Raw genomic sequence first — 27,159 nt, 5'->3', positions numbered from 1 at the left:
TTAATCTCTTACTTTGCCTAATTTATAAGTTAAAATTTATCATAGGTGTGTATGTATAGGAAAAAACATAGTATGTATAGGGTTTGGTACTACCCACAGTTTCAAGCATCCACTGGGGGTGTGTGTCTTGGAACATATCCCACGTGGATAAGGGGGGGCTACTGTACCCCAAATTTCCCTTAACCATCTACTCTACCTCTCCTCGTTTTTAGATTTTTAGGTGAAGTTGTTTTAACCAGTATTTGCTATACACACACACACATACATACAGGGTGGGGCAAAAGTAGGTTTACAGTTGTTTGCATGGAAAATAATACAATAATTAATAATACTACAAGAATAAACTGTTTCACATACAATTGTAAAGCTACTTTTGTTCCAGACTGTATACATATATATCTATATTCATATCCATATAATTCATATATAAATTTTTAAACATATAAACACTATTACTTTCTTGTAGCAAAATTAACTAATATAGGAGAGTAAGAGTCCTTTCTGTGTTTTCATTAGTTGACTCTTGCATGCCTGCCAAGTCATAAAATGATGCTCTCTCTCCATCTTATAAGCAGAATTATTTCTCTGTATACTTATTAACTTAGCAAACTTCACAAGTTTCTATGACAGTAAGAATAAGCAAGCAGTTCTCAGTTTTAAATGTGTTGGGGAAGAATTCTGATTACCAGCTTTTTCCAACTTTAATTTTGGATTGAAAAAGGAAAAAAATGTTACTGCTGCCCATCTTCAAAGGTATGAGAGTTTTAAAGATGGGAACAGTTTGCCTATTTGACTAATAGATGTGGGTCGCATGATTTATGCTGAGAGAGAAATTTATAAAGTAGAAGAACACTCATGCATTGGCAAACTGGACACACTCCAAGATACACATTATATTTTATGTAATTTTCCCCTTGCTTTATTATATCATAAAACCACAACTATGGTCACTAGACTAATACTTCAAATTTGAGTCTCAAATTTACTCTTGATGTCAATAGGGAGTTAGAAACTTAATAAGAAAAAACATTTATTGATAAATTAGACAAATCCCCAATAACATGACAGATTAATGAAATCTCTGCTGGAAATCACACATCCAAATCATGACATCAGAAGAATGATTTCCCCTTAGCGGTAGAAAAGAATTAGAAGTGAAGCAGATCTAAACCTTGAGCATAGATTAGACCGTTAATATTTTCAGGCAGGTTAAGATCATCTACTAGTGGTCAAGTGCTAGTAAAAGATGTTTGCTATACCTCCCTTCTTTTTGCTTTAACTCTTCCAAACCTCCTAAAGGCTGATTTAGTTTCAGGAGCCCTATTTTTCTTCCCATGATCCATCCATTTGCTGTATTCTTTCCTAATGCTTTTAGAAACCAGAACCCATCTCCCAACTTGAGGGCTTGTGGCTTCAATGGTAAGGTTAAATGTCGTCCGTCCTGGAGGCTCATGTTTGGATTAAAAAAAACCAAACAAACAAAATCACCACAACCTTGCAATTCACCATTGTGTGGTCATTTCAGATCCACGTATTCTACAAGGAGCCAGGCTGTACAGGTCCCTGGCAGAGAGGGAGTTTTCCTTTATAGGAAGACAAACTCTTCTCTGACACTCTGCTTTGTGGCATGGATTTGGAGCATCAGGTCTCCAACGGGTAATTCACGAACATGGCCAAAATAATTAGAAAAAAATCTCAATAGACCGTTTATTGTATCAACTCTGTTCACAAAGAATCAAGTTAGTACTCAACTATCCTCATATGTATAAATAGGATTTTTGTAGCCTTTCCCCTTTTTCACTCACCATAACATTTTCTTCTCTTAGTTTGAGGAAATAAGGACAACATCAATTAGGCATCCAAATAACAATCTCACGTTGTATCAGCTCAGCACTCATTACAAAAAGCTCACAACAAGCTTTGTGTTTTATTCAAACAGTTAAAAATAAGGCAGCTGAGTCTTCTAATTTCTGTATTAAAATCTTACATATATTCCCATTTATACATATGTTGATCTGCAAGCTGTTCCTAGGGAAGGAGAAACTAAATACTAAAGAAATAGAGATGGTGAGGAAAGGAAACAAAAATAGAGTGGGAATTCATTCAGGGATGGTCTAAAGCTATAGAGAAATATTAAGCAGCATCACAAGGCTTTAAAAACTAGACAGTACCACTAGGCTGGAGGTCCCCAGTTATCTACTCTATCAGTCTGAAATTTCAACTAGCAAAGTCATTAATAGGTTAGGTAACAGGCTGGTGACTTCTCTCAAAAGACTTACTTAAAATGCATAAGTTGCTTCAAATGGGGTTTCTACCTCCCTCTTATTAGCATAACAGCAGAGATTAGTTTATTAGATTAGTGAGTTAATCTGATATCTCAGTGCCTGAGGGAATAAAATTATAGGACAGATTAATTTCAGAGTATGACAGAAATGAATAGTGGGAAATAAAAAAGCAGAATAATATGGTTAGGTCTCAGGTTTGTGGGGGCTTTAAGGGACATACTTTTATGTGGAATGCAAATCTCAAATCTTACAAGTTTTGATGTAATACAAGTTTTTTGAGTGATACTTTGTGTCCAGTTTGATAAACGCACACACATACAAAGACAAGCCAAGAAAATACATCTATAACTTATCTCTCTGTGACAGTTATATGTCTATTCAACATTAGCTCATTCTCTCTGGGGTGTCAATTCTCTGCCCTGATTCTGGGACAATAGGAAGTCTGGTACTTAAAATGAAGAAAACTCTGTCTCAACTGCAGCACTGACCTCTGGCTCTGCTATTTCCTCTTTCCAGCACCATCCTCAGATTACTGACTTCAGCATAGCAGAAATATATCCCTGGGTGGCCTATTTCTGATGAAGATCAACTATTGGCTTCAGTAGAATATTCTCATCTGTGTCTAATGCCCTAATAAGGTCAACAAATTCAGGGTGAATAAGTAAGTGTTGAAAGTCCAGGAAAATGGACTGGAAGAGACAGAGATGTTCCCTTGCTTCTGAAAGCTCTCCTTACAAAGAAATATGTACATTAGGCACTGGCCTACCTAGTGTGATTTCAGAGGCACTGAGTTGGTCTCCCCTGGTCTTCTGAGATACATTAGATGCTCTAGAGAGAAACTGGAGAGAAAGTAGAGAACAAAAGGGAAAAAGATGTACAGGAAGTAGAGGCTGAAGGCCACAAAGACAAATCTTGCTTGGAGAGAGCCCTACTAATCAGACTCGCCTGAAATGGAAAGCAATTACAGCCAGTTTCTTTGAAAGGCCACCTTGGGCTTTGCCAATAGCATTAAATTTTTAGTGAATTTCCATCTCATTGACCCAGGGGGCCTCAAGCTCTGAGATCAATACTTTAGTAACAAAGCTGGTGCCAGACAGTGCTGGGTAGAAGACTGAATTCCAACTGAAATGAAATGTAAGGAAGCTTTTATGATAACTCTTGGTCCCACTATTTTATTCTCTGCCATTAAGTGATATATGATGATCCCTCGGCAGCCCTGAGTGTTATTCAATCACCAGAACAGACTACAGGTACACCTCGTTTTATTGTGATTCATGCTATTGAGCTCCACTGATGCTGCATTTTTTAACAAATTGAAGGCAAGACCCTCCACAAACAGAAAGACTATGACTTATTTTACTGTGGTGGTCTGTAACTGAACCTGCAATATCTCTGAGGTGTGCCTGTACACAGTGTTTGAAGTTAGAAGTGTTTGCTCTTCTTGTCTTGGTGTATCAGCCTGTTGCTGAAATGCTCCTAGTTAATAGACAATGTTGAGAAGGTAAGACTGTAAAGCCATGATATAGCTCATAAATACCACATTTTCTCCTTTGGGAGCCCCTGAGGGTTTCATTTGTTGTAAGGATACTGTTAATTCAGTGGTAATCCAGCTACCATGAACCTTGGCTTTCGATCCTCTGAGATGTTTCAGGATGAAAGAACAGATCAGCTAGCAAAGTTTCTCTGGAAACTGATCTCAAAATGTTTATTGGCAATTCTATATTGGTCCCTTTTTCTTAAATATGTGGTTGGCAATTCTATGTGTTAAGCATCGGTAGCAGTACTAGTGGGGTTTATCATAAAATCCTCTTGGGAATGACATACAATTCACAGAAGGGACTCAAATTCAGGTTTTGCTTGTTTGTTTAAATCTTGTGCCCCAAAATGCTAATAGCAGAAGACTGTTGCCACCTATCCAATTAGCCACAGGACTGGGTTAAGGTGAACCTCAGGGTTCACCACTGCAAAGAGAGGGAAGGAAAAAAAACATTTCCTAAATATTCTGTATGTACTATGTACTATTCTAAGCATTATACTTATTCCATGACCTCATTTGATTCTCAACAACTTTAGGAATTATCCCCTTTATGTAGATAAGAAAACTGTCTCAGAAACATGTAACTTTCCAAAGGTCACAGTTCCTAGAAGAAGTAGATTTCTATGCAGGTAATCAGACTCAAAAGTTCATGTTCTTTCCACTAGTTTAAGTTTCCCTCTGAGGGAAAATACCAGGAAGTCTTCCTCCTGGCTTGATATAGTCATCAGAATCTGGAACTAATTTTCTAATGAATCAGCCTGAAGTAGGCTGAGCAGCATGCCCACAAGCACAGTTGTCTCTAATAAGGACGGGTGAAGAACATGCCAGGAGAGTAATAAAACCTCAGCACGGTCAGAGAGGTTTAGTCTCTCTGATGAGTCACAGTGCGAGGAGCAGTCAAATTTGGCCTATCTTCTTTTTGAGCCAGAATAAGCTCTGCATTTGCCACCTATGTTGCTGGTGTCTTGTTTCCAGGAAATCAGGAACAGACCTGCTTTTGTAAACACCAACTTTATTAAAGGAATAATTCATTTAAAAAGGAAATGTGGTAGAGTAGAAAGAATACACCCCTAGAATGCTAGAGATCTAGATTCTACTCAAGAGAATGGGAAACAGTTTCATATTTAGTCTGGTTTGTTGAGCCAAGAAAGATTCTTAAGTCAGGGTAAAGCTCACCAGGAGAGAGTGCTGGGGTAAAGCAGTGCTGTCTGCCATGGACGAAGGACAGGGGAGTGGTGGTACATACCATATATTTGCCATCCCTCTTCTAGTCTCTCCTCCTTTCTCCCACCTAGTACCTTGATGATGTTGGGCAAGTGATTCAGAACCTTAAGGCCTTTATAGTAAAATGGGAATAATGACACCTTATTTATCTAAAGGTAAAGTGGCTAGACCAAATGACCTCTTCAGTTGGTCACCAGTCTTTTTCAGCTATGAGATTTAAGATTCCATTTTCCAATGTAACTCTCAGCACTGGCTGGGCTTTAATGGGGTTAGTCATTGGTGATTTTAACAATGGTATGGCTTTTAAAAGGGCAACCGCAATTTTAAAATGATTCTGTTCTAAGTCAAAGAGGTAAATAATATATCAATTCTTTCTTCACATCTGAAGAACACTGCGGAAGTCTGTTAAATGGCTAAATTAATTACAGCCTGGGATCACCACTATGACCAGAGAAAATTATTTAGGAAAATACAGGAATGTATGAGAGCATTCTACATATCTATGCAGATTTTGAATCACAAAGAAATAACACTGTGAGGAAATAAATTAGTTAATCTCACTATAGTCTTGTCTTGAGAAGAAGCAGAGATATTTCCTTTATGTGAAATGTTCAATGGAGAACACTTCTCATTGCTTTCAATACCCATGGCTCCATGCAGTAAATACAAAATAGGCTCAGAATTGCTTATTACAAATCTATGGCTTACCTGGGATCACAGAGAAATTTGGTTTTCTCTCCTTCTTCTCTCCAGATAAGCCATTCTCGAAAAGAAGGATGTACAAACATACGAGTCATGTCTCTGCGCTTGATTAGAAACATGGAGAGGTTCTCCATTCTCTGCTGAAAGTCCTCCCATTCTAGAGTGCCTTCAATGCTACCAGCATTGATGGCCTGGAAGATATGTTCATCAGTCAGTGGGTGGAGAGAGGCCACTGCCACATTCAGGAGAGGCATCACCCGGTCAAAGGAAGACTGGGTTGGGAACTTCATATTGCACTGGAGCAAATAAACCTCAGAGAGTGAAACAGGAACTACTTTGTAGCTAGAGCTCTTTAATACTAGATAGCCTTTCTCTATGAGGTCAAATGTGAGTTTCAGGTATAGATAGGACCCTTGACTGAGGGTCTTGAGATGAGAACTGAGTTTGCCAAATGTAGTATTGTCCATTTTGCCATTAAGTGAAATGTTATTCTGGATCTCTGAGCTGCTGTGTATCCGGTGCAGGATGTAAGCCTGCAGGTCCTGGTCTATGGCTTCATTCTCTTCTAGTCGATCCAAAAAAATCCTATGGAAAGGCAGCAGCTTGGTAATTTCCTAAAACAGATGGAGAGAGAGAGATAGACAGAAAGACCTTCAGTTTCCCCTAACTCTTATGATAAACTATGGGGTCCAAAAATTTATTCTGACCTTCTGAGTGGCTAAAGAAAACATAATTAAGTATTAATATGCATAGATTAAAACAAATTAGTTGCACAGGAGGAATACTCTTCCTAATATTGAGACTTAAGATAATTTTTTATGGTTCTTCATAAAGGATTCTTTAGGGATGGTCAATATTCTAAGTGACATCCCTAAGTAAATAGAAAAACTGAGTGCCATACAATTTTTTTGGTAATTTTTCTCAGTGTAAACCATGGTATAATGTCAAAGAGAAATGCACAAGGACTCAAAGAATGCCATATAAAAATGTGGCTTTCTAACCCTCAGAATAAAATGATGCATTTTAATGTAGACCTTTTGAAGGTGCCTTAGCCCAAAGGAATACTTCTAATAGTGGAAAGCTTGGTACCTTGGTGATCAGCTTGGACATTATGTTGACAGGGATTTGTGGTGACTCTTATGCTCTGGACTCCATCTTTTCTCATCTGCTGAAACACTTTGCTTCTGTGAGTATCCACTCTCTTCCCTGCCATCAATTTCTTCTCCTCTACTGGATCACACAAATGACCCTATAATTCCTCCCTCCAGCAACAGTCCTATACCTCTGCTCCCATTTTTTAGTAAAATTTCACATAAAAGTTTTCTCTATGTACTGTACCTAATTCTTCCCTTCCCATTCTTTCCTCCATTTGTTGCAATCAGGTTTCAGCACCATCACTTCACTGAAATGGTTTTGTAAAGGTTATCAATAATCATCACCTTGCCAAACCCAATAATCAAGTTGTAGTTCTCATCTTTCTCAGCCTCTCAGCAGCAGTATTTTACCAGGGGATCACACCTTTCTCCTTGAGTCACTTCTGCAGCTTGCTACCACAGCATGCTCCCCTAGTTTTCCTCTTAGCACACTGTCTACTCCCACCCAGGCTTTTTTGCTGGCTGCTCTTTCATTTCTCAGTCCACCCAGGCTCAGGTCTTCATTCTTTTATCTAGCCACTCCTTCCCTAGAACGGTTAATTTGGTTCTGTAGTTCTAAATATCATATCTATGCAGATAATGCCTAACTTTGTTTCCAGCTTAGTCATCTCCCCTGAGCTCTCATCTTTTATCTCTGTCTACTAAACATTTATATTTGGATGCTTCATAGACAAACCTAATGTGACCAAACTGAACTGCTGAATTTTCCAGAACTGCTGAATTTTTCCCTCCTCCACAAAACCTTCCCATGTCAATAAGTGGTATTACCACCAACCCTACGCAAAAACCGTAGGAGGAATCTGTGATCTTTCTGCTTTCCAGCATTTACCCAGTTGCTCACTGAAACCCCATGATTCACCTTGAATCTTCTCTCTCTTGCTCACATCATCAAGTCCTTCCCATTCTCCTTTAAGACTTTATTCAAATATGACCACTTCACAGTGTCTCGGCCATCACCTTTCACCTGTATTTCTGCTTCCATTCTTGATCCCCTATTATCTACACAGCCAGCACCCAAAAAAATCTTTTAAAAAGATAAGTCAGGTCTCCTCACTTTACAAGGATCCTTGGCAAGGTCGTTCCCATCCTCCCTATCTAAAATAACTATTGCCCCATTTATCCCTTCAACCTATTTTATCTGTCTTCACAGCACTAACACTACCTATAACTTTAATATATGTATGTTTAATTTTTTACTTATTTATTGTTTGTGTTCCTCACTAGAATATAAACTTTATCTTCATAAAGGGCAGGAAAATTGTCTTGTTCATTGCTGTATCCTTAGCTACAAAAAAGTGCCTGACACATCTGAAGAACTTAAGAAATGTTTGTGGAAAGAATGAATGATCAATATGAGGACTCATTTTTTAACACCTATAAATTATTTCACTGTCAGAGCTGAAAGAAAATAATTTTTAAAAATTCTTGCTTAAAGTGAATGAAGTATCTGGAAAGTCTATTAAGACCCTGAAATTTAGACTTTGTAGATTAATATGTTTAATACTTTTCCTGCTCTTTGGCATAGCTGAAAGATTAAAGTCATCTGCTCTACCAAGTCATACTTAAAATGTTTTTTGAGATTACACATGGCATTATGTAAAAGTATAAATGAGGCTAACATCTTTTAAGCATACATTTAGTAAAATCAGGCAGAGACTATGTGCCTGGAAGTTTCTTTTATTCACCCTTCATCTTTAACAATCAAGCTACTGACTGACGATGGTAGGTTACATCATTTTTGTGGATGTTGATTCATCCACACCCTTCAAATGACTTTGAGATTAATAACAAACATCTGCAAGGTGGTAGCAAGGATTATAAGTATAGTTTTTGATCAAAGAGGACAGTAAAGCTAATTGGTTAGTATATAGGAATGATACTAAGTGCCTGGGAGGGGGAAAAGGAGGGAAGCTAAGATTACTTTCTGTACATTAGCAATTGTTATGAGGGGGTTGCATCAAAATACGGTAAGTCCTCACTTAACTTTGTCAATAGGTTCTGCCACTTTAAGTGAAACAATATATAACAAAACCAATTTTACCACAGGCTAATTGATACAAACAAGAATTAAATTCCCATGGCATCTCATCAGTGTTATAGCAAAACAATACTGAATGAAATGACATTACTCGAGGACCTGCTATAGTGGGATAGGTATATAATATATGAGATTTTAATGTTCATTTAAATATTTTAATGTTCATCAAAAAGATAGCTTGTTAGGGGAAAAAAGGTTGAGAAATCATGTTCCAAACCAAGTGTGGATATATAAAGAATGGGAAATACCAACTCAGCTACAGTGAGAATGGCAGCGAAGGTGGGGTCAGTTATCCTTAGACTGTATGTCTTTATAGGCTCAGTTTCCACATTCCTAGTCCTTCGTCTGGGCCATTAAGTGATCAGTGAGTGAGCAGGGGAGGTAATTAAAAAGAAATCTTATCTCCCAGTTGTAGTAAATTTAATCTCAAACCTTAACACTGTCAATATTTCTTAGAGGAAGGCACACAGAAGTCCACTATCATGCTACAGGAAAGTTGTTCAAGTAGCAGCAGAGGAGGAACTAGAAAATCTGACTCTAGACTGTAGATTGGACCAACTTTAGTATGGCATCAAATGATTAAAAATATAAAACAAAAGTCAAACAGTAAATTAGAGTTGGGAACTCTATTTGCATTACTGTTTGTCCTCAGGACAATGTCTAGAAAAATGGACACTTTCTTTTCTTGCTATTTTGAAGGACATTTTATCAAAACTTATCCAGAGCAATAGGAATGGGAATCTGAGCTAAGAGAGTCATATACAGAGAATGCTCTCTCTAGATCAAATCTCTTACTCTCAAAATACGTGCTTGGGGAATTATTCTTCCTACAGCTCTAGGACATGGTAGAGGTTTAGTAAAACTCATCACTAAAGGAACAAGGACCTAGAACTTTTTCAGTTTAAGTACTCTCTAAGGGAAATAATTTATGTTCCAAAAGCAAACACATACCTGTAAACTGGTCCTAACTGTTACAATTAGTTTGAGCCAGGAAGGAAATTTTCCAATCATTTTACTCAGAAATGATACAATTGTATCCCCATAATCCGGTTTGTGAAATTCTGCTTCATTTAATCCATCAATTAAGATGATGAAATCTTCATCTGGAATTTTTCTCTCTGAGGCAGAAAGAAACAAATTACTTAATAATTACCAAGTGGATAAGTGAGTTCTTTTTGGGTCTTTAATTACTTATCTGTTTGGAAAAAAAATATTAGAAAGGGTCCTTCATTTGTTTACTAAGTACTCAGGGTACATAATTTATTATAAAGACATAGAATAATTCATTTAGTGAATTCATTTTGTTTTCATCAAGTGTGAAAGCTTTTGTCACATATGTCTAAAACGTATGTATCATCATTATAATTTCCCCCATGTTATCAGATGTGAGACAGTCTGAGCATTGCATTTATGAGAATCTGCACATGGTAATTCATTTTTCTCTTATACTTGAAAAAGCTGAAAAGAATGTGTTGATATTTTTTCTGATGGTTTCATTAAAGAGAACAGAATCACATGTTCCTTTGGGAATTAAAAAAATAAGGTTTAATTTCAAGTCCAAAGCAGTATGCAGGACTAAATATGAATGCGCAGTGTGAAGGGATGGGGGAACAAAGAAAAGGAATCCCAACCAAGAGACAGATTTTAACTAGGCAGGTTGGATCACAAGCTCTTACAGAACTAGTAGTTCCCAGACTATCCCTAAAACAGCTTTAGTGGGGCTAGACCCTTGCATCATCTTCCCAGGGGAGGAGAAGTCACATGAAGTCTGCCATGTTTGTGTCCAGTTCCCTCCTAAACTCTATTCTATCCTAAATTAACAAAATCAGTTTATCTTTAGGGCTAGGCTGTAGAAGGTTTGGCAAGATTGCAGGCTTCTACTCTCATTAAATGCTTACTGATTTTTAAACTACATTGAACAATTAAGAGATTAAAAAATCCCCAGGTTGAAGGAACATTTTAGCACAAATGAGTTGAGTAGTAAGTAAACGTTACCAGCTAGCAGGACCTTACAGATTCCAAAGGGAGGAAGGCAGGGGGAAGGGAGAAGTCATTGTATGCCTGAAGTGGGAAATAGGTTCTATCTGAGGAGGAAAGAGATGAAGCTGGGGATAAAAGGAAAGCTCTATGAACTTGTGTACAAGAGTGTCTCTGTTAGCCTTTAAAGAGTCAAGACCAACTGAAAGTCTACATATTTTGGTTTTACATTTTGCATGATTAATACGACTTTATATTTCCCCCCTAAAGTATAAGCTTTACATAAAGGAATTTAATTTCAATATCCTAAGCTCTGTAAGGCAGTTTTCAAGTTATAAAGAGTTTTTGCCTGGTTATCACCTGGTAACTTTTTAGGAAGAGACATGAACTAAGATTCCAGCTCTCACTATTAACAGTGATTACCCTATATGAGACAGCATTCTATGTGAGACAGCATTCTGTATGAAACAGCATTCTGTATGAGGGAGTGCTGAGAAAGCACATTATTCCTTTCATGAGTCCAAAGAATTAAGGCAGAGAAAGGAGTTGCTTGGCACTAATTGGGATTTACCAGCACAACTGGGGGCTCTTATGTTCTTGATTTTGAGGACCCTGGAGCTCTTAAGTGTAACTGTGTCTTTAATTTCCACAGAGGAATTTTCTCCTTGCATTCTGCTGGGCAGATATACTAGACCTATTTCTTGTTTCTGACCACCATCACCTGGCCCCCACCCAGTGGTGGATGGGAGCCATCCTGACTGGTTCAGGAGACCCACTGCAATACTTTTAAGAGCTGGTAGCCTAAAACTGGCAAGGTGGGAATATTTATTTACACAATGGAAACTGACAAATGTTATAAACCCTCCTCCTGCAGCTGGTTGTTAAAAATTTACCACCACACCACTGTCTCTACCGCTTCAATTATACTTCCTTTAACTTCACCCAGGCTCCTTCATAAGAAAGCCATGATTTTCAAGTGAGAAAAGGGCTGACAATAATGCACCTGTTGAGATTTTCTTTGGGAAAACATTTCAAACACATTCTCAAACACAAAGATCAAGAACATGCTCTAAATTGTGACCTAGATGTTTTAATGAACAAAACAACTCGGTGGCTAGTAAGATTAAATTAAATTTTTATTTGCATAAATTCCCAGTAGATTGTATTACTCATCCCAGGGGTAAAGTAGATAATATATCATTTAAAAAATAAATAAATAAGGGCCCCACTTAAGATAATTATATTGTTCTAAATCTTGGCTTTTTTCTTTTTTTGAGATACTCAGAAGTCACTTATTAATACAGGTGCTATGAGGTGTCAAAAATACTTCATCTGTTAAAAAAATACAAGTATGGCATGTTTATCTAAAAATACATTTTTTAGGATTCAGATGAATAAAGGCAAAGAATTTCTAAATGGTACTAATGGTGCAAAACACTGAGAACTATTCCTAAATTTCATTTTTCTTTGCTAGATGATGAAGTCTTTCAATAGTCAACTTAAAAGGTAAGACTCCGAGGATCTTTAGACTGTGCCTTTCAAATGCAATCAGCTTTATAAGAATGGTCCTATACGTTCATTTTCAAACCTTTGTGGGTTATTAGAAGAGTTTACAGACAAATTAAAAAAAATTGTTTACATATTAAATGTAAGAATATTTGAAGTACAACTACTATCTACTATCACCATTATTTCATAGAATAAAAAATATTTTAATATTAAAGAAGTAGGAGAGACATAACCTATCTAAACATCACATACATGCATATGAAAAGCTACATCTATATTTACAGGATTTTAAAAAATTGAATCTATTGGGGTGACATTGGTCCATAAAATGAATCAGGTTTCAAGTAGGCTATTTCTATTTCCTTATTTTGCCATGGACTAATGAAAACCTTAAATGGACTGGCTCTTAGGAGCCACTGTTCTAGCTGATAAGTCTTTGTAAAGGTTTCCTAAATGCTTTAATCCTTGTTTTTAATCCCTTGTGTGTGTATGTGTGTGTGTGTATATATATATATATATATATATACACACACACATTTGCCAGCGATTCCCCACTGCCCTCTTACATGTATACAACAAATACTTGAACTGTCTTCCTTACCAGTCCCATCGTAAGACTCTACTTAGGTACCTGAGAGAAGTAAGAATTATAGAAACAGCATGAGAAGAGATGGTAGCAAGTACCAAAGTCAGAACTGAATCCCAGTTCACGAGATTTTATTATTGGTATATTGCACAGAAATTATCAAAAGTGAAAAGGTGGCTCATATCAGACAACATTTTTGTTCAGAAAAGCTGCACATTACATGTGAATTATCTTCCTTTTGTGGTAATAACAAATTAGTATGACCTTTCATTTCACATTGGTAGCTGAGAAACTTCAATGTACAGAAAATACTTAAACATATTTGTGAAGAAATTTCAAGATTTAAAAAAGTCTAGGGTATGGTAAAGCTAATAGGTAGTAGAGATATAGACAGATAATCAGAGTTGAGAAGAGAAACTTTAGTATTTGAGCAACCAGCATGAAGGCTGAAATAACTGAAGATGGCAACCAAGAGAATGGAAATTATAATCACTTGTTCTTTCTTCTGAGTATCTCCAAAAGCCTCGGGAAAGGTAAATAAGTCTCCCAGGAATAAACAGAATTGCTCAGGAATCTCATGCTTACTCAAATCTTTTTCTTTGCCTTCCAGAATTGACAAAACATTGTTAAGGGGATGGGGCAGAAATGAATCAAGGAGGCAGCAGTTGCCCCTAGGCCATAGAGGACACCAGAGATGCCAAGGAAAAGAGGATGAGAGGGGGAAGGGTCCCATTTCATTTTTCCTCCCACTTAAAAACATACCTTTATACCCTTTAGTGGACAATTAAGTGATTTTTAGTATATACAATGAGTTGTGTAAACATGGATGCTATTTCCTTTTACCTGAACTGGAGAGTAATAAAAAGCAGCAAGCATAAAGGCTGGAGGTTTCTAACAGTGCAAACCCCACAACACTGAGTTGGAGCCATGACATTACTGATTAATTTGAACTTCACAGAAAGGACTAGAAGCTCTACTATCTTTAGTACAAGAAAACTGCGTCATATTTAGAAATGATATAATCAGAATTTTTATAAAGTAGCACTTCCTATAGGAATTTTTATTTTTGAAGTAAAATCTTTTATCTGTTAACTGTATCCTGTAGGACATCAGCTATGGGAAATTTGGTTTTGGCAATGTGATAAAAAAGTCATTTCTATAACATGCTGCAGGTGAACTTGGGCTCCAAAGCTTCCACCTTTCACCTTCTTTGCACTTCATCTGTACCTTTGTGGAGATTCTCCAGGGGCTCCAGGACTCCCCTCCGGAAAGAGGCCATGGGGTCTTGAACACAGGAACGAAGGCTCAGCATGCTCTGTAGGTGAGGCTCCCGAAGAAGCTGCTCCCTATAGGCCGCCAGCTGAGGGGAGCGGCAGAGCAGGGCAGCAACATTGTGAACAAATTCTGGCACCAGGCAGGTGTAGGCATTATCTGCTTGGCAATAGTGATAGGCAACCACCTACAAAAGAAAGATGAGAATGCAGACAGGTTTATCAGTCACAAGAGCAATATCCAGAGTTATTATATTCTCGAACATGGTCTTCTGTCTCTCCATTCCTCAACTTTTTCAAGTAAGAATAAAAGTTGCTAACTCAGAAACTGTCTGATTTATCTAAGATCAGAAATTTGATAACATACTTTTACTATGTACATATGATATCATAATTATCTATCAATTAGTACTTATAAATACAAATGAGTTTTCCCTCTGGATTATAAGAAATAGAAAGCAAGCCTGAGAATAAATATTTACATTAATCTCTCTAAAATTTATTCAGCATGAAGCAGTATAGGAAAAATTCTGATTTTATAACAAAGTATTAAAAATAAGATATTCAGAGAAAAAACATATGTTAGTCTTATCAAACATATTTGTTTATAAGTCATCATTTTTAAAATTACAGTTATGCCATAAACAGCCTTATAAAAATAAAATAATTCAGATTTAAGAATTATCATTAAATATTTTCTGAGCACTTCGAGACAAGAGAATCAAAATGAGTTAACAGGAAAAAGGAAAGGAGTGAGATTTTTGTTAGATGAAGGTCTTAAATTCAAAGAACTTAGGAAATGTATGAGTCTTAATATCGCCTAGGGTCTGGGCTGTCTGGCTGGAACCTGGAGTTTTAAGGACTGGATTTTTTTGTTTGAATTTGCAGAGCTTATTCTTTGCCTCAAGGGCAAGTGCAGAGGGTGGTTTTAATCCAGATTATTCTGTTACAAAAGTAATAAGATTGTGTAGATAACATGAAGTTGGCAGGGGAAATGCAGCTTGAGTGTGTGGAAGGCGTGTGGCATGGCGTTCAGCACATAGTATGTGCACAGCTGCCTCCATCATCATCACCTTCCTCCTTCTCTCCATCACCATCACTGTCATCATCAAGGTTCTATATAGTCTCTTTTTCAGCCACTGGTTTTGTGCCTATAGGCATTTGAAATTTGTCCCAAGAGCACTCACAGATACATTATTGGGACTCTAGCTCTTCAACCATCTCTCACAGAACAAGAATCATCCATTAAAGTGTCCTGCTTTGAACACACTCCTAATCTGTAGGTATGGTCATCCTAGCTCTTTAACAAATGCTGGAAATGTTACCTTAATACCTGAAATACCTCTCATTAAGCATAAAAAAAATTGAACAATACATAAAATGTTACCACACATACAAAACTGCTGATAGGAATTGCTTGTGAGTGAAGCAATGATACCTGATCACAATATGGAATTGGAAATGAGAAATTATACTAAAAAAACCTCTACTCTTTTCTTCAGGTAGATTGGTCATTGCTGAAGTAAGGAACCCAAAGAGAAAACTTGGCAGCAATTAATTTGTCCTCTCAATGAACCATGAATGTCAGTGGTTATGTCCACATGGATACAAATCTCCACTTTATAAAAAGCAAACAGCAAACCTCTGAATCAATATGAACACTCACCATATTTTACTTCAATTGACTCTACAGCTCAAGGCAAAACACAGCTGAGCAAATCAGCTGTTAACTTACCCTTTACCTAAAGTAATGGGATAAATTTGAAGATAAAAATTCTGAAATTTAGGAAGCGGGTTCTTTTCCTGCTATAATTAAAAACCATCTGCACTCTTAGCTGAATGAGGTTTTATCAAACAAAGGTTAAATAACATTGCTAAAGGTGCCCCTTCTATGTCTACCTCTCTTTTAATTTTAAATATTTCTTTGGCATTCCAAATATAAAGTCTTGATTCTTTTGCAGAATTCAGGCAGAAAGGTAATTCAACATCTTCATAAAATTTGCACTGTGTTTCAAATTAGGTTATTTACTAGACATTTCAAAACAGTTACGTAGTATGTATAGGTACATACAATCTGTCAAAAACATTTAGTACTTCCTGCAAATTATCTATTAACATTATCTACAACTTTCCTTACGTATACAAATAGGAAACAAATCTGGGAATGTAGTTCTTTTCTTCAGTCTGTCATTGTATCAGTGTTCAGTGATGGATGTAAGGTAACTCCCTACAGCTTTGAGGAAGTCACCATGGCCACCCATACTCGGTGACTATTATTCCAACTTACTGGAAATGGTTCGGAATTAGTTCACCCTCAATAAAGCAAGTAGGTAAATCCTTTCTCCTTGGTGAATTTTTGTTTCTCACAATGACCTGTTGAAATTTCATTTTCAGTTATGTCTTTTGTATATTATTAACTTTTCCACCTTAAGTTTTTCTTATGTTAAATCCCTAAACTTTAAATTTTTTTAAAGTATAGTTGGTATGCAATATTATATTACTTATTAAAACAATTATATCAAAAATATATCAGATCTGACCAAAATCGCATGAATTTTTTTAAGACAGTGAGTGAATTTTAGATTACTTCTGTAAGGGAAGAAAGACAAGGGGAGGTTTGTAGGATATATAGACAAAAGAAAAGACTGGAGGTCAGTATAGCCTTGGGTTTACGTAAAGAGCTTCTGACTTAACACTGTACACAAGAAATTATAAAACTAAGTGCAATCCTCATTAAAGGCCCTAATCAAATGACTGAGTGGCAGCAAACCTGTCAGGCTTGTGTTAAAAGTCAAAGGCCTTCACTCTCCAAAGACCATTTCCTATTTCAAATAAATAATCTGTGATAGGATTAAGCTACTATCCCATCAAGAAAAGTCATCTTTGAACATCTGGAATTTATTTGGACAAAAATTTAATTTACACATAATGACTGGCATTTATATCAGTTAATTTCTAATGTTGCAATTGCGTTTTCTTCAGGTCAGCTCTCATATATATGTATTTTAAATGTGTTCTTAATTGATTTCAGAGAGAGAAAGGGTGAAAAAGAGAAACACTGATTGGTTGCCTCTTGTACAGCCCAACCAGGGACCAAACCCGCAATCAGGTATGTGACCTGACTGGGAATTGAACCCATGACGTCTCAGTGTACTGGACAATGCTCCAATCAACTGAGCCACACCAGCCAGGGCAAGAAGCCCCCAACTTTTTAAAAGCAGTTTCTTGCTTTCTGGAACCACAAGATGTTCCAGGCTCATCTTATATTTACCACCCTGCCCCAGATCTGGCATCATTTACTTCTCTAGAGCCCAAGTTTATTTTATTGACAAATGATGTTTAGAAAACAAGATCTGAGCAGTAGGTGTGCTCATTGCAATTGAAGTGTCATAGCTTTTGGGCCCTCTTAGTGGACAGAGGTATATATGAAGGATTAGCAATAAGAAGAGCACCATATTATTTAATGGCAATATTGGAAGTTCAAGACAATGGAATAATGCCTTCAAAATTCTGAGGGAAAAGAATTTTTAACCTAGAATTATATACTATGTCAAATAAATAATAAAGTATGAGAATGAAACAAAGATGCTTTTAGAAACATTGTTTCAACAAACTTACCTCCCTGCATTCTTTCTTAGGAAACTACTGGAAGATGTGCTTCACCAAAATGAGAAATAAAAATCAAGAAAGATGATGACATGGGATCAAACACAGGACGAGGTCATGAGAATTTCAAGGATAACAACTAGGTGGTAAGCCCTGAGAGCACCATGGGTTCAGACTGAGCTCCATGGAGCGCTCTGGGAAGGCTGTCTCCAGGGCAAAAATGTAACTTATGTGGAAAACTGTATTGAGAGGTATTTTACAATGCTACTAAGGGTTATAGAGTGACTCAGCCTTAGGTCTGAAGAAAAATAAGCAAATTTTATTTTATTTTATTTATTAATAAATAAATAAATCTTTGATTTCAGGGAAAGGAAGGGAGAGGGAGAGAGATAGAAACATCAATGATGAGAGTCAGTGATCAGCTGCCTCCTGCATGCCCCCTGCGGGGGACTGAGCCCACAACACGGGCATATGCCCTGACCGGGAATTGAACCGAGATCTCCTGGATCCTAGGTTGATGCTCAACTGCTGAGCCACGCCCAGCTGGGCAAAAATAAGCAAATTTTAAAATGAGGCATTTCATAAGCCCAGGCAAGACAAAATTGCTCAAGAGGGAAACTGTTATTCTTAGCTCCACAGTGAACCATATTTGTATTGCATAAATACTGGAAATACTGTAACATGGATTCAGACAAAAATCATTATATAACTGTACTGAGATGAGGGAGGGAAGAAGATAAAAGAGCTAAAATCATCCATAAGAAGCAATATATAATGTGTAAAACTGCTAAAAAAAGTTACAGCAGTATATGAATAGTAATTAGAAATATGAAGGTAAAGATCAGAGAAACTGCCCTAAGAGTAGAAAGTGGCTGCCTTTGGAAAGAGGTGGGTTGAAGGGTGGAAGAGAATTGTAGGTTTTTATTCTGTTTTTGAGTATTTTTGATTTTCTAAACTATGTGTATGCATTACTTTGATAAAAAACAGAAATCTAGCCAGGCTGGCATGGCTCAGCTGTTGAGCATTGACCTATGATCCAGATCTCGGTTTGATTCCCAGTCAGGGCACCTGCCCAGGGTTTCGGGCTCAATCCCCAGTGAGGGGCCTGCAGGACGCAGGCAGTCAATGACTCTCCTATCATTGATGTTTCTATCTCTCTTACCCTCTCCCTACCTCTCCCTGAAGTCAATAAAAATATATTTTAAGAATATAGAGAAATCTAAAACCCAAACATAAACTTCCTTATCTATCCATTCCTTTCCAACTCTAAGGTTTCTGGTTCCATAATAATAAAGTATTCTAGGAACAGCAAAGAAAAAAACTTTTCTCCATGTTCTCATGGTATACCTGTACATATTTTTGTTCACTTTGTCTAGGGTCTCCCTACCTTTGCCCCCTTGATGTTAAAATGAAACTAACATGTCCCAAACCTGAGAATCCTATTGTACCTGTGAGGCTAGTCTCCGCATAGCCTCCTCCTGCCGTCTGCGCATTTCTGGAGTTCCTGGGCAGCTTCCACTGGTGATGGATGAGTGGGCTGAAGGTGGCTGTGTGAGTGGCAGCTCTCTGTTGGCATCCACATCTGGATTAAAAAGATGAGATGTTTGCATCAGAAAATCATAAAACTCTGAACTAAAGGAAGATTGGTTAAATTCCATCTGTTCTATGATCCAGCGATTCTACTCCTATGTAGGTACCCAAGAGAAATAAAAACATATGTCCACTCAAAAACTTGTATACAAATACTAATAAGAGCTAAAAAGTGGAAACAATCTAAATGTCCATCAACTGAAGAATGCTTAAAATGTGGAGTATCCACACAATGGATACTTGACAATAAAAACAAACGAGATACTGATCTATGCTACAATATGGATAACCCTTGAAAATATTACACTCACTCAGAGAAGCCAGTTACAAAAGGCCATATGTTGTATAATTTTATTTATATGAAATGCCCAGAAAACAGAATCTATAGGGACAAAAAGTAAATTAGTGGTTACCAGGGGGTGGTGGTAGGAAGTTAAGGGGAGAATGGAGATTGACTACTAAAGGGCATAGGATTTCTTTCAGGGGGGATGTAAATGTCCTAATATTAGATTATGGTAACTGCTGTACAATTCTGTGAATGAGTATACTACAAAACACTGAGCTGAACAATTTAAATGGGTGAATTGTATGGTGTGTGAATTATAGCTTAATAGAGCTGTTTTTTAAATAATTCCGTTTGTTCATGTAATTTAGAAAATGTCTTACCTACTATTAGAAACTACAGAACATATTTATGAATACAGATCATACTTTAAAAATGGGTATCAAAATAAGTAGACTGTTAATTGATGGTCAATAGGTATTGAAAAGGAGAAGGAATTGGGGAAGATAGTCCTCATTCAAGTCCCTACCAGTAGGACTAACTGAGCTGTTTTCCCTTCAACTGGTAAATTCCCTTGTCACTGGATACAGTTCTGAATAATTGTAGGAGGGTAGCTGTGGGAGATGCCAGTGAAAGAAGCTTGAGGAAAGTGTTAGCTGAGGTCAAGTTCAGTGACTGTCACTCTATTATTTCTGTTGTTCACTCCCTCTCCTCACCCCATTCCCCTTTATCTGATATTTGATTTTGTGGGTAATTATTATATTAATACCTTCTGCCTTCTAGCCCTTTCCTTTTAAATATGCCTTCTTTTTTGTCTGAGTGTCTTTCCTCTCTGTTTCCTCCGAACAGTATTCAGAGAACAGTAGAAATAAAAGTTAATAAGCCATGTGCGCAGCAAACTGGCAAAACAGACTTCTGAAAGGAGCAGAGTAGGGAGGGTAGTGATTACTTATTGAACAGCTGTTTGGGGGCTTGGCAACTGTTGGCAAATGTCAAATCCAAATAATAAGTACACTGAGACTTTTAGTGATAGGAAAATATAGACTTGTATTAGAGCTTCCCTAACTACTGTACCAGTATACTTGTTAGTTAATACAATGCCCAAATTACACAACAAGTCTATTTTCACAAAATGTTTTGCTCTTTGTGTGTATGTGTTGGGAGGGTGATGATGGTGGTGGGGGAGACTGATGGGGGAGTCAGGTTTGGAAAGAGGTGTAGGCAGAAAGCTGGATGACAGGCTAGTGTCTCCCTTGACAGCTTTTCTGTACCTTTGCAGGGAAATGACAAGGAGGGGGCGGGCTGGGGGCTGAGTGTCTGTGGGGGAAGGCAGAGCCAGGCGATGCAGTACTGCAGGCTAAACTGCTCAAGTCTTCTACAGCAGTGCTGCTCAGTGCGGAGGAGGCAGGGCCAGAAGAATGACAAATGATGCAGAGATGGGAGGTGGGGGCTCCAATAATTTTCCACTTGTTCTCATTACAACTACATCACTGGTATCACAGACTGAGGGTTAGGAGAGCTGGTGGGATTTCAAATAAACTTATCCAAACTTAATGTAAATTAAACTCTGTAAAAAATGAGGCCAACTCTCTACACAGACATCATTCTTATTTTGCTACTGCCAGCAACATTTCAGTGCCAGCTTGTACAGTAACAGGTTAAGGCTGAAAAACAGCTTGTACTTTATCAGTCACTTATTCTTGACTCTTCTTAAGGACTAGGTTCAGTTAAGATGGAAGAGGTAGAATGTAGCTTGGACATCAAGAGATTACAACAAAAATTATTCTGTTCAAGGCAACTGCTGGATCTGGATAATTCTGATAAATATATAACCACATATTCTAATCTCCTTTGACATCTTTTCAAATTTTGAAACTTAACTATCAGGCCAAATCTACAGTCTCAACATATGGACATTTATCTCAGGAACGGGAGTGTCCAGTTAATTTTAGGTTTCTCTGGAGATAAAGGCAATGGATGTTGAGAATAACTTAATGAACCACCTTGAAAGAACCTCTGCTTTGTGGAGCACCTGGGCTGTTTTCTATTAACTCTTGCTCTCCCAGACTTGGGGGTTGGGGGGACTCCCAGGTACCTTTGCTTTCTGAGAAAGCAGCTCTTCTGGCCCTTGGCATTTATCCTCTGTCATGCATGATTCTAACCATTCTGTTATCTGCAACAGTGATAAACAGAGGAGTCAGAAAGACTATTAGCCATCTGCTTTTCTTCCTGACACACTCAAATAGTTAACCTCTTGGCTTACTCAGATAAGAAGTAGTTTGGTGTGATACTTAAGCACTCAAAGGAAAATACTGGAATAGGTCTGGAAAATTACCTTCAATCGTGAATCACAGAATCATAGAATTTTAGCACAGGAACAAATCTTAAAGATCACCTAGTCCCACTTTCTCATTTTACAAATGAGAAAACTGAGGTTTAGTGAATTAAAGTAAAATTGTCAAGGTTACAAAGTACTCAATTTGAGTGCTGGGACTCAGACCCTGGGTTCTTGACTCCCATGACACTATGCCATTCTACCTCAGAAAAGTTTCATGTAAAAACTAAGCATGACATTTCTCTTAAGAAAATAATTCTTTCATACCAATTCTTACCATACTCTGGTAAACAGGGACTCCTGATTCAGTTTTCTTCCTACACATTAGTTCTTCTTCTACATGTTAGATATCCATAAATTTATATCCATAAATTTACCTAAGGCAATCTGCCTACTTAATGACGAGACTGCTAATTAATTTCAACAGGAAGCCAGGGTGTTTGGAGGGTGTTCAGTGAGTTCCTGTTGAGTTTCAGCGCTGTGTTAGACTTTGTAACGACTACAATCTCAAGCAAACCATTTCTAGTGGTTGCTGTTTTGAAAATTTGTGATGAGCTAGACTGAGCTACACTAGCAGACCAATAGTTTCTTTCTTTCTTCCCCCACCCCCCTTATAACTAACAGAAACCAGGTAGACTGGTTCTATACATACAGTGTGTATAGGAAGAATGCCTATACATTTCCTTTTATCTCCTTTACTTACGTGAGTTCTACCAAAAAGGAGAGCAAAATGGGTAAGAGAATGGCCTCTGAAACCAGACTGCTTAGGCTTAAATTTCAGTTTCACGATTTACTGGCTATGAGACCTGGGAGTCTTGCTTAACCTCTCTGAGCCTCAGATCACTTATCTGTGAAATGAAGACGACAGGACCAGCCTCACTGAGTTAATAAGAGGATTGAATGAATTAAAATTTATTAAACTATTAGTCAGTACTTGGCATTAGGGACCAGATGAGTATTTTAAAAATAAACAAGATCCTCGTGGTGATCAGTAAGCTGTGCCTTGTCTGGGATGAAAGAAGCATGGATATATATCAGATCTTAGCATCTTCTCACAAGGAAGCAGGAGAAACTCTTCAAGGACACAACTACGTCCAAGCCTATGCACTGCAATGCTGACATCAATGGCAATGAAATAAAGGCCACAAACAGACTGTGGCTGGCATGTAACAAGGAGACATGGGCACAGGCTGAGTAAAGCTGACAGTGATGGATACAAATGGCTCTTATAGGCAATTGCTGTAGTCATTCTCCAAAGTACACAGTGGCCACACACCAAGTAGGGAAGAGTCAAATTTTTTTCTGAAAGTATTTTTATTTTTCAGTCTCTCTGAGGTGCTTGTTGGATATGTGGGGGTGAATGTAAACAGAGTATCATATCTTTCCCTCAACTCTGAGTTAGTGGTCCTCATGTGCAAGTCAGGTTTTACGGATCAAAAAATAAAAGGATACGAGACAATATAAATATGTCAGGAAAAAAATCTCAGAGCAACAAAGCAGGGAGTTCTTTAAAAAGGAATACGTACGTTTGGGGGAGGCATGTGGGCTGTCTGAGGCGATCTGTCTCATCCGTGTTCCATGGCAGCTGAGGGCCACAAGTCTGGAGATGATGGCGGTTTTGCCAAACCCAATGTTTCCCACAATCACTACTCCTTGGTTCACGCTGGCATTTGAACTTTGAAGTTGAGCATCTATTTCATGGAAAACCCAGTCCCGGCCAACAAACACTGACTCTGTAGTGATGCTGGGCACTTCAAAGAGCAGAGGCTTCAAGGAAATATCTGGAGGTCTATAAGGTGCAAAGCGAACTAGAAGGAATAAGAAAACACAGAACTTAGGCAAAACCATCAACATTCAGAAAAATAAAGACAAAAAGCACTAACTTAAAAGTTACTGTATAGCATTCTGGCTTATTCAGAAAATAATTAAACACTGATTTTGGTTCTATGCAGATAAGCAATGGCAAGTGAGCTAGAGCCATTTGATATGCGTGTTGGCAGACACAAACGCTGCTGAAACAATAATAATTTATGGAATAGTCGGAAAGTCAGGGTAATATTCAAAACTATTAAACAATGGGGATGGCCTGGGCACCAGCAATCAGGATAGATGCACAAGTAGTAAAGAAGTAGGGTCCTTAAGGCCTCCTTCTATGCTGGGGGATAACCTAATTGTTGGGCTCTGGGGAGATGCATAGTTAGCATTCCTGGGGGAGAGAACAGACTATGGTGGGGCATCCAGATGGCTGACAGCATCAGCTCTTTACCAACCAGTAAGGGCTATTTCAATATTTAACAATCAATATGGCCATATTAGTCATATAGAAAGCAAGGTAAAGTTTCTTTAAAAATACTAATGAAAACAGTGATTCCTTTAAGTTCATAATGATTATATATATATATATATATACACACACACACACACACACACACACACACACACAGATTATATATATATAATCTAGTAGGTATATTAAGGGAAGCAAAGCCTCTAAAAACTCTGATTAAAAGGTCTTCAACATGTTAAGCAGTCAAGGGAGTAGAAACCAAACTTTCACCCAATGTCTTTGCACGTGTACTGATTGTATTCATGCCAATTTAAGAAAAGGTTTTTGGCTTATATACAACCTATCTTGGGGATGAATCTCTATTGCTTTTCTCAATATTTTTTTTTCTGTGCTTATATAGTTGTGGGATGTGCTAAGGGCCAAGCATGAGTTCTTTCAATAGTTCTCCAAAAATGTATAATAGATGTGATTTGTTTTCAGAGATCACCCTTCTAATTATATTGATGGTAAAAAGAAATTCTGCCTGACCTCTCTTATCTGGGTTAAATGCCCCCCTAACTATTCTGAGAATAGCTCTAAGATGTATCATTTTATCTGTCTGGAACCAGGTATTTTATTTCTGTATCTTTAACTTAGCACAGTGCTTTAACACATAGTAGGGTGCTCAATAAATGTATACTGAAGGAACCAATTAAAAATAAGGTATTAATACTTTCAACAATAAAGATAAATTAAAAAAAAAAAAGGTATGATGCTCTAAACCCTTTTTATATTTTGGAGAATAAAGGCCAGGGGTGGGAAGGGGGTGAGAACAGGAGAAAAGGAAATCATAAAGTGGGGAATGAGATCTACTGCTTTTATTATTCTAGAACATACTTAACCCACTTATACATCATAAAATGAGATCTAGAGATGGCAGCTTACTTGAGAAAATACATAAGCATGCATATATATACACTCTCATTTAAAAATGTCTGAAATCTGATGGAATAACTAAGCATTTAAAAAAGGGTAACAATTCCAAAAATAGTGCAAATAATTAAATACATAGAGCCAAACTCTAATAATGGAAGCAAACAGTTTTCTATATGAGTTTAAAATGTCCCAAATTTTCACTTTTTAAAAAAGGGCTGTGGAGATACAGCTACATGGTCACTTATAATTTCCTAATTCACATCTCTCTGTCAAAACTTATCCTTTTAAAATCCATAACTAACTATAATTACAGAGTTCAATGAAAAATCAGACTTTAACTTCCTAAAAATATTCTTTTAAATTCTAATGTCCTGTTGTTAATAGAGTCTATTTTACTTTTCTTAAGCATTATTTTATGAGCTATAATTCACATACCATAAAATGCACCCTTTTCAAGTATGCAATTTAGAGGTTTTAGTATATTCTAGTCCTTGGCATCCAGAGATTTTTCTCTCTTTACATATTTGCCTATTCTGGACATTACACATAAAAGTTATCATATAATATGTGGCTTTTTGTGTCTGGCTTCTTTCACCTAGCATGACGTTTTTGAGTTCATTCATGTTGTAGCATGTATTAGTACTTCATTCATTTTTATTGCCAAATAATATTCTATTATATAGCTATATCACATTTTATTTCTCCATTTATCAGCTGAAGAACATGTGGGTTGTTTCTACTTTTTGATGATTATGAATCATGCTACTATGAACATTCATGTACAAGTTTTTGTGTACATATGTTTTTAATTCTCTCGGGTATATGTCTAGGAGTGGTATTGCTGGGTCATATGGAAATTCTATATTTAACTTTTTGAGAAACTGCCAAACTGTTCTCTTTTACTTTTGCTATATTTTACAGAATACATATTCACTATAGAAAATTTAGGAATAGTAAACAAAATAATAATTGTATTCCCACTAGCCAGAGAGAAACACTATTCATATATATTCTGAGTTTTGTCTATACCACATACACTTATTTTAAAAACAAAATGGGATCATATGATAGATACTGTTTCATAATTTGCTTCTATCAATTAGTAATTCCAGAGTTCTGAAAAAGCTGATTCTGTCAGACTTGCCAGCTTCACGGTTGCTTCAGTGGAGGGACTGATTCTTGCAGTACCTTACTCCCCCCATTTTCCATGATGTCACTTGATAGAAGGGACTGCTAACCACTCATGGGGTTTCCTGGGTACCTGAGTGCCCTTGCTGGGCAGACACTCAGACAAACATGCTGAGCTCTGGCTGAACAGTCATAGGACTACTTGGGAGAAAGGAGAAAACAGAACATCACTTGGCTTGAGATGAGTCTAATTAGGCCTAGAGAGACCTAAGGTCACACAGAACTTAGGGAACACAGAACTGGTTTCAGAACTAGAATTAAAACCTAATTCTGATTCCAAAAGTCAGGTTTTTCCCTCTCATATTATGTTGCAACTGCTCTACAGGGTGTCACTATTGTGTCTTAAAGTGACGAGTTGTCCCACTGATGACCAGAATGGATAGACTTAGCCGACATTTTAGACTATCTTCTTTCTCCTTCATGTCTCCTGTGCTTCCCTTTAGGAACTGCATGCATCACCAGAGATGACCTTTCCAGAGAGAGAAGAGCTACTCAGAGACACTCAGTTGCTTTCTAAACTAACTTATCTCTTCAGGTCCAAGATTACTTTATACCGTGAATCAAAAGGGACTTTCATGAACATGACCTATGCCAACTTATAATATGTAATAAGTATAGTCAATTTAAATGCTTAAGTTTTGGGGGAAAATTCTATTAACTTGTTCTCACGTT

At 37.3% G+C, this 27,159-nt stretch overlaps 1 protein-coding gene across 6 annotated transcripts in view; it reads right to left on the bottom strand.

The window, feature by feature from the left end:
• The window catches only part of TANC2 (tetratricopeptide repeat, ankyrin repeat and coiled-coil containing 2), a 205,023-nt gene that overhangs the window by 53,061 nt on the left and 124,803 nt on the right, over nucleotides 1-27,159 (bottom strand). For all 6 annotated transcript variants that reach the window (XM_087826279.1, XM_087826280.1, XM_087826281.1 and 3 more), the window contains 5 exons: nucleotides 23,624-23,905; nucleotides 19,338-19,471; nucleotides 14,240-14,471; nucleotides 9,892-10,058; nucleotides 5,755-6,362 (listed from right to left, as the gene is read on the bottom strand). In XM_087826279.1, the coding sequence (XP_087682405.1) occupies nucleotides 5,755-6,362; nucleotides 9,892-10,058; nucleotides 14,240-14,471; nucleotides 19,338-19,471; nucleotides 23,624-23,905 (1,423 nt within the window). The remainder of the gene's footprint in view (nucleotides 1-5,754; nucleotides 6,363-9,891; nucleotides 10,059-14,239; nucleotides 14,472-19,337; nucleotides 19,472-23,623; nucleotides 23,906-27,159) is intronic.

Source organism: Miniopterus natalensis, chromosome 17 (genome assembly GCF_054644295.1).
Source record: "Miniopterus natalensis isolate mMinNat1 chromosome 17, mMinNat1.hap1, whole genome shotgun sequence".
Classification (NCBI taxonomy): domain Eukaryota; kingdom Metazoa; phylum Chordata; class Mammalia; order Chiroptera; family Miniopteridae; genus Miniopterus; species Miniopterus natalensis.
The sequence above is the reverse complement of the archived record's forward strand: the minus strand, read 5'-3'. Positions and strand labels throughout refer to the sequence as shown.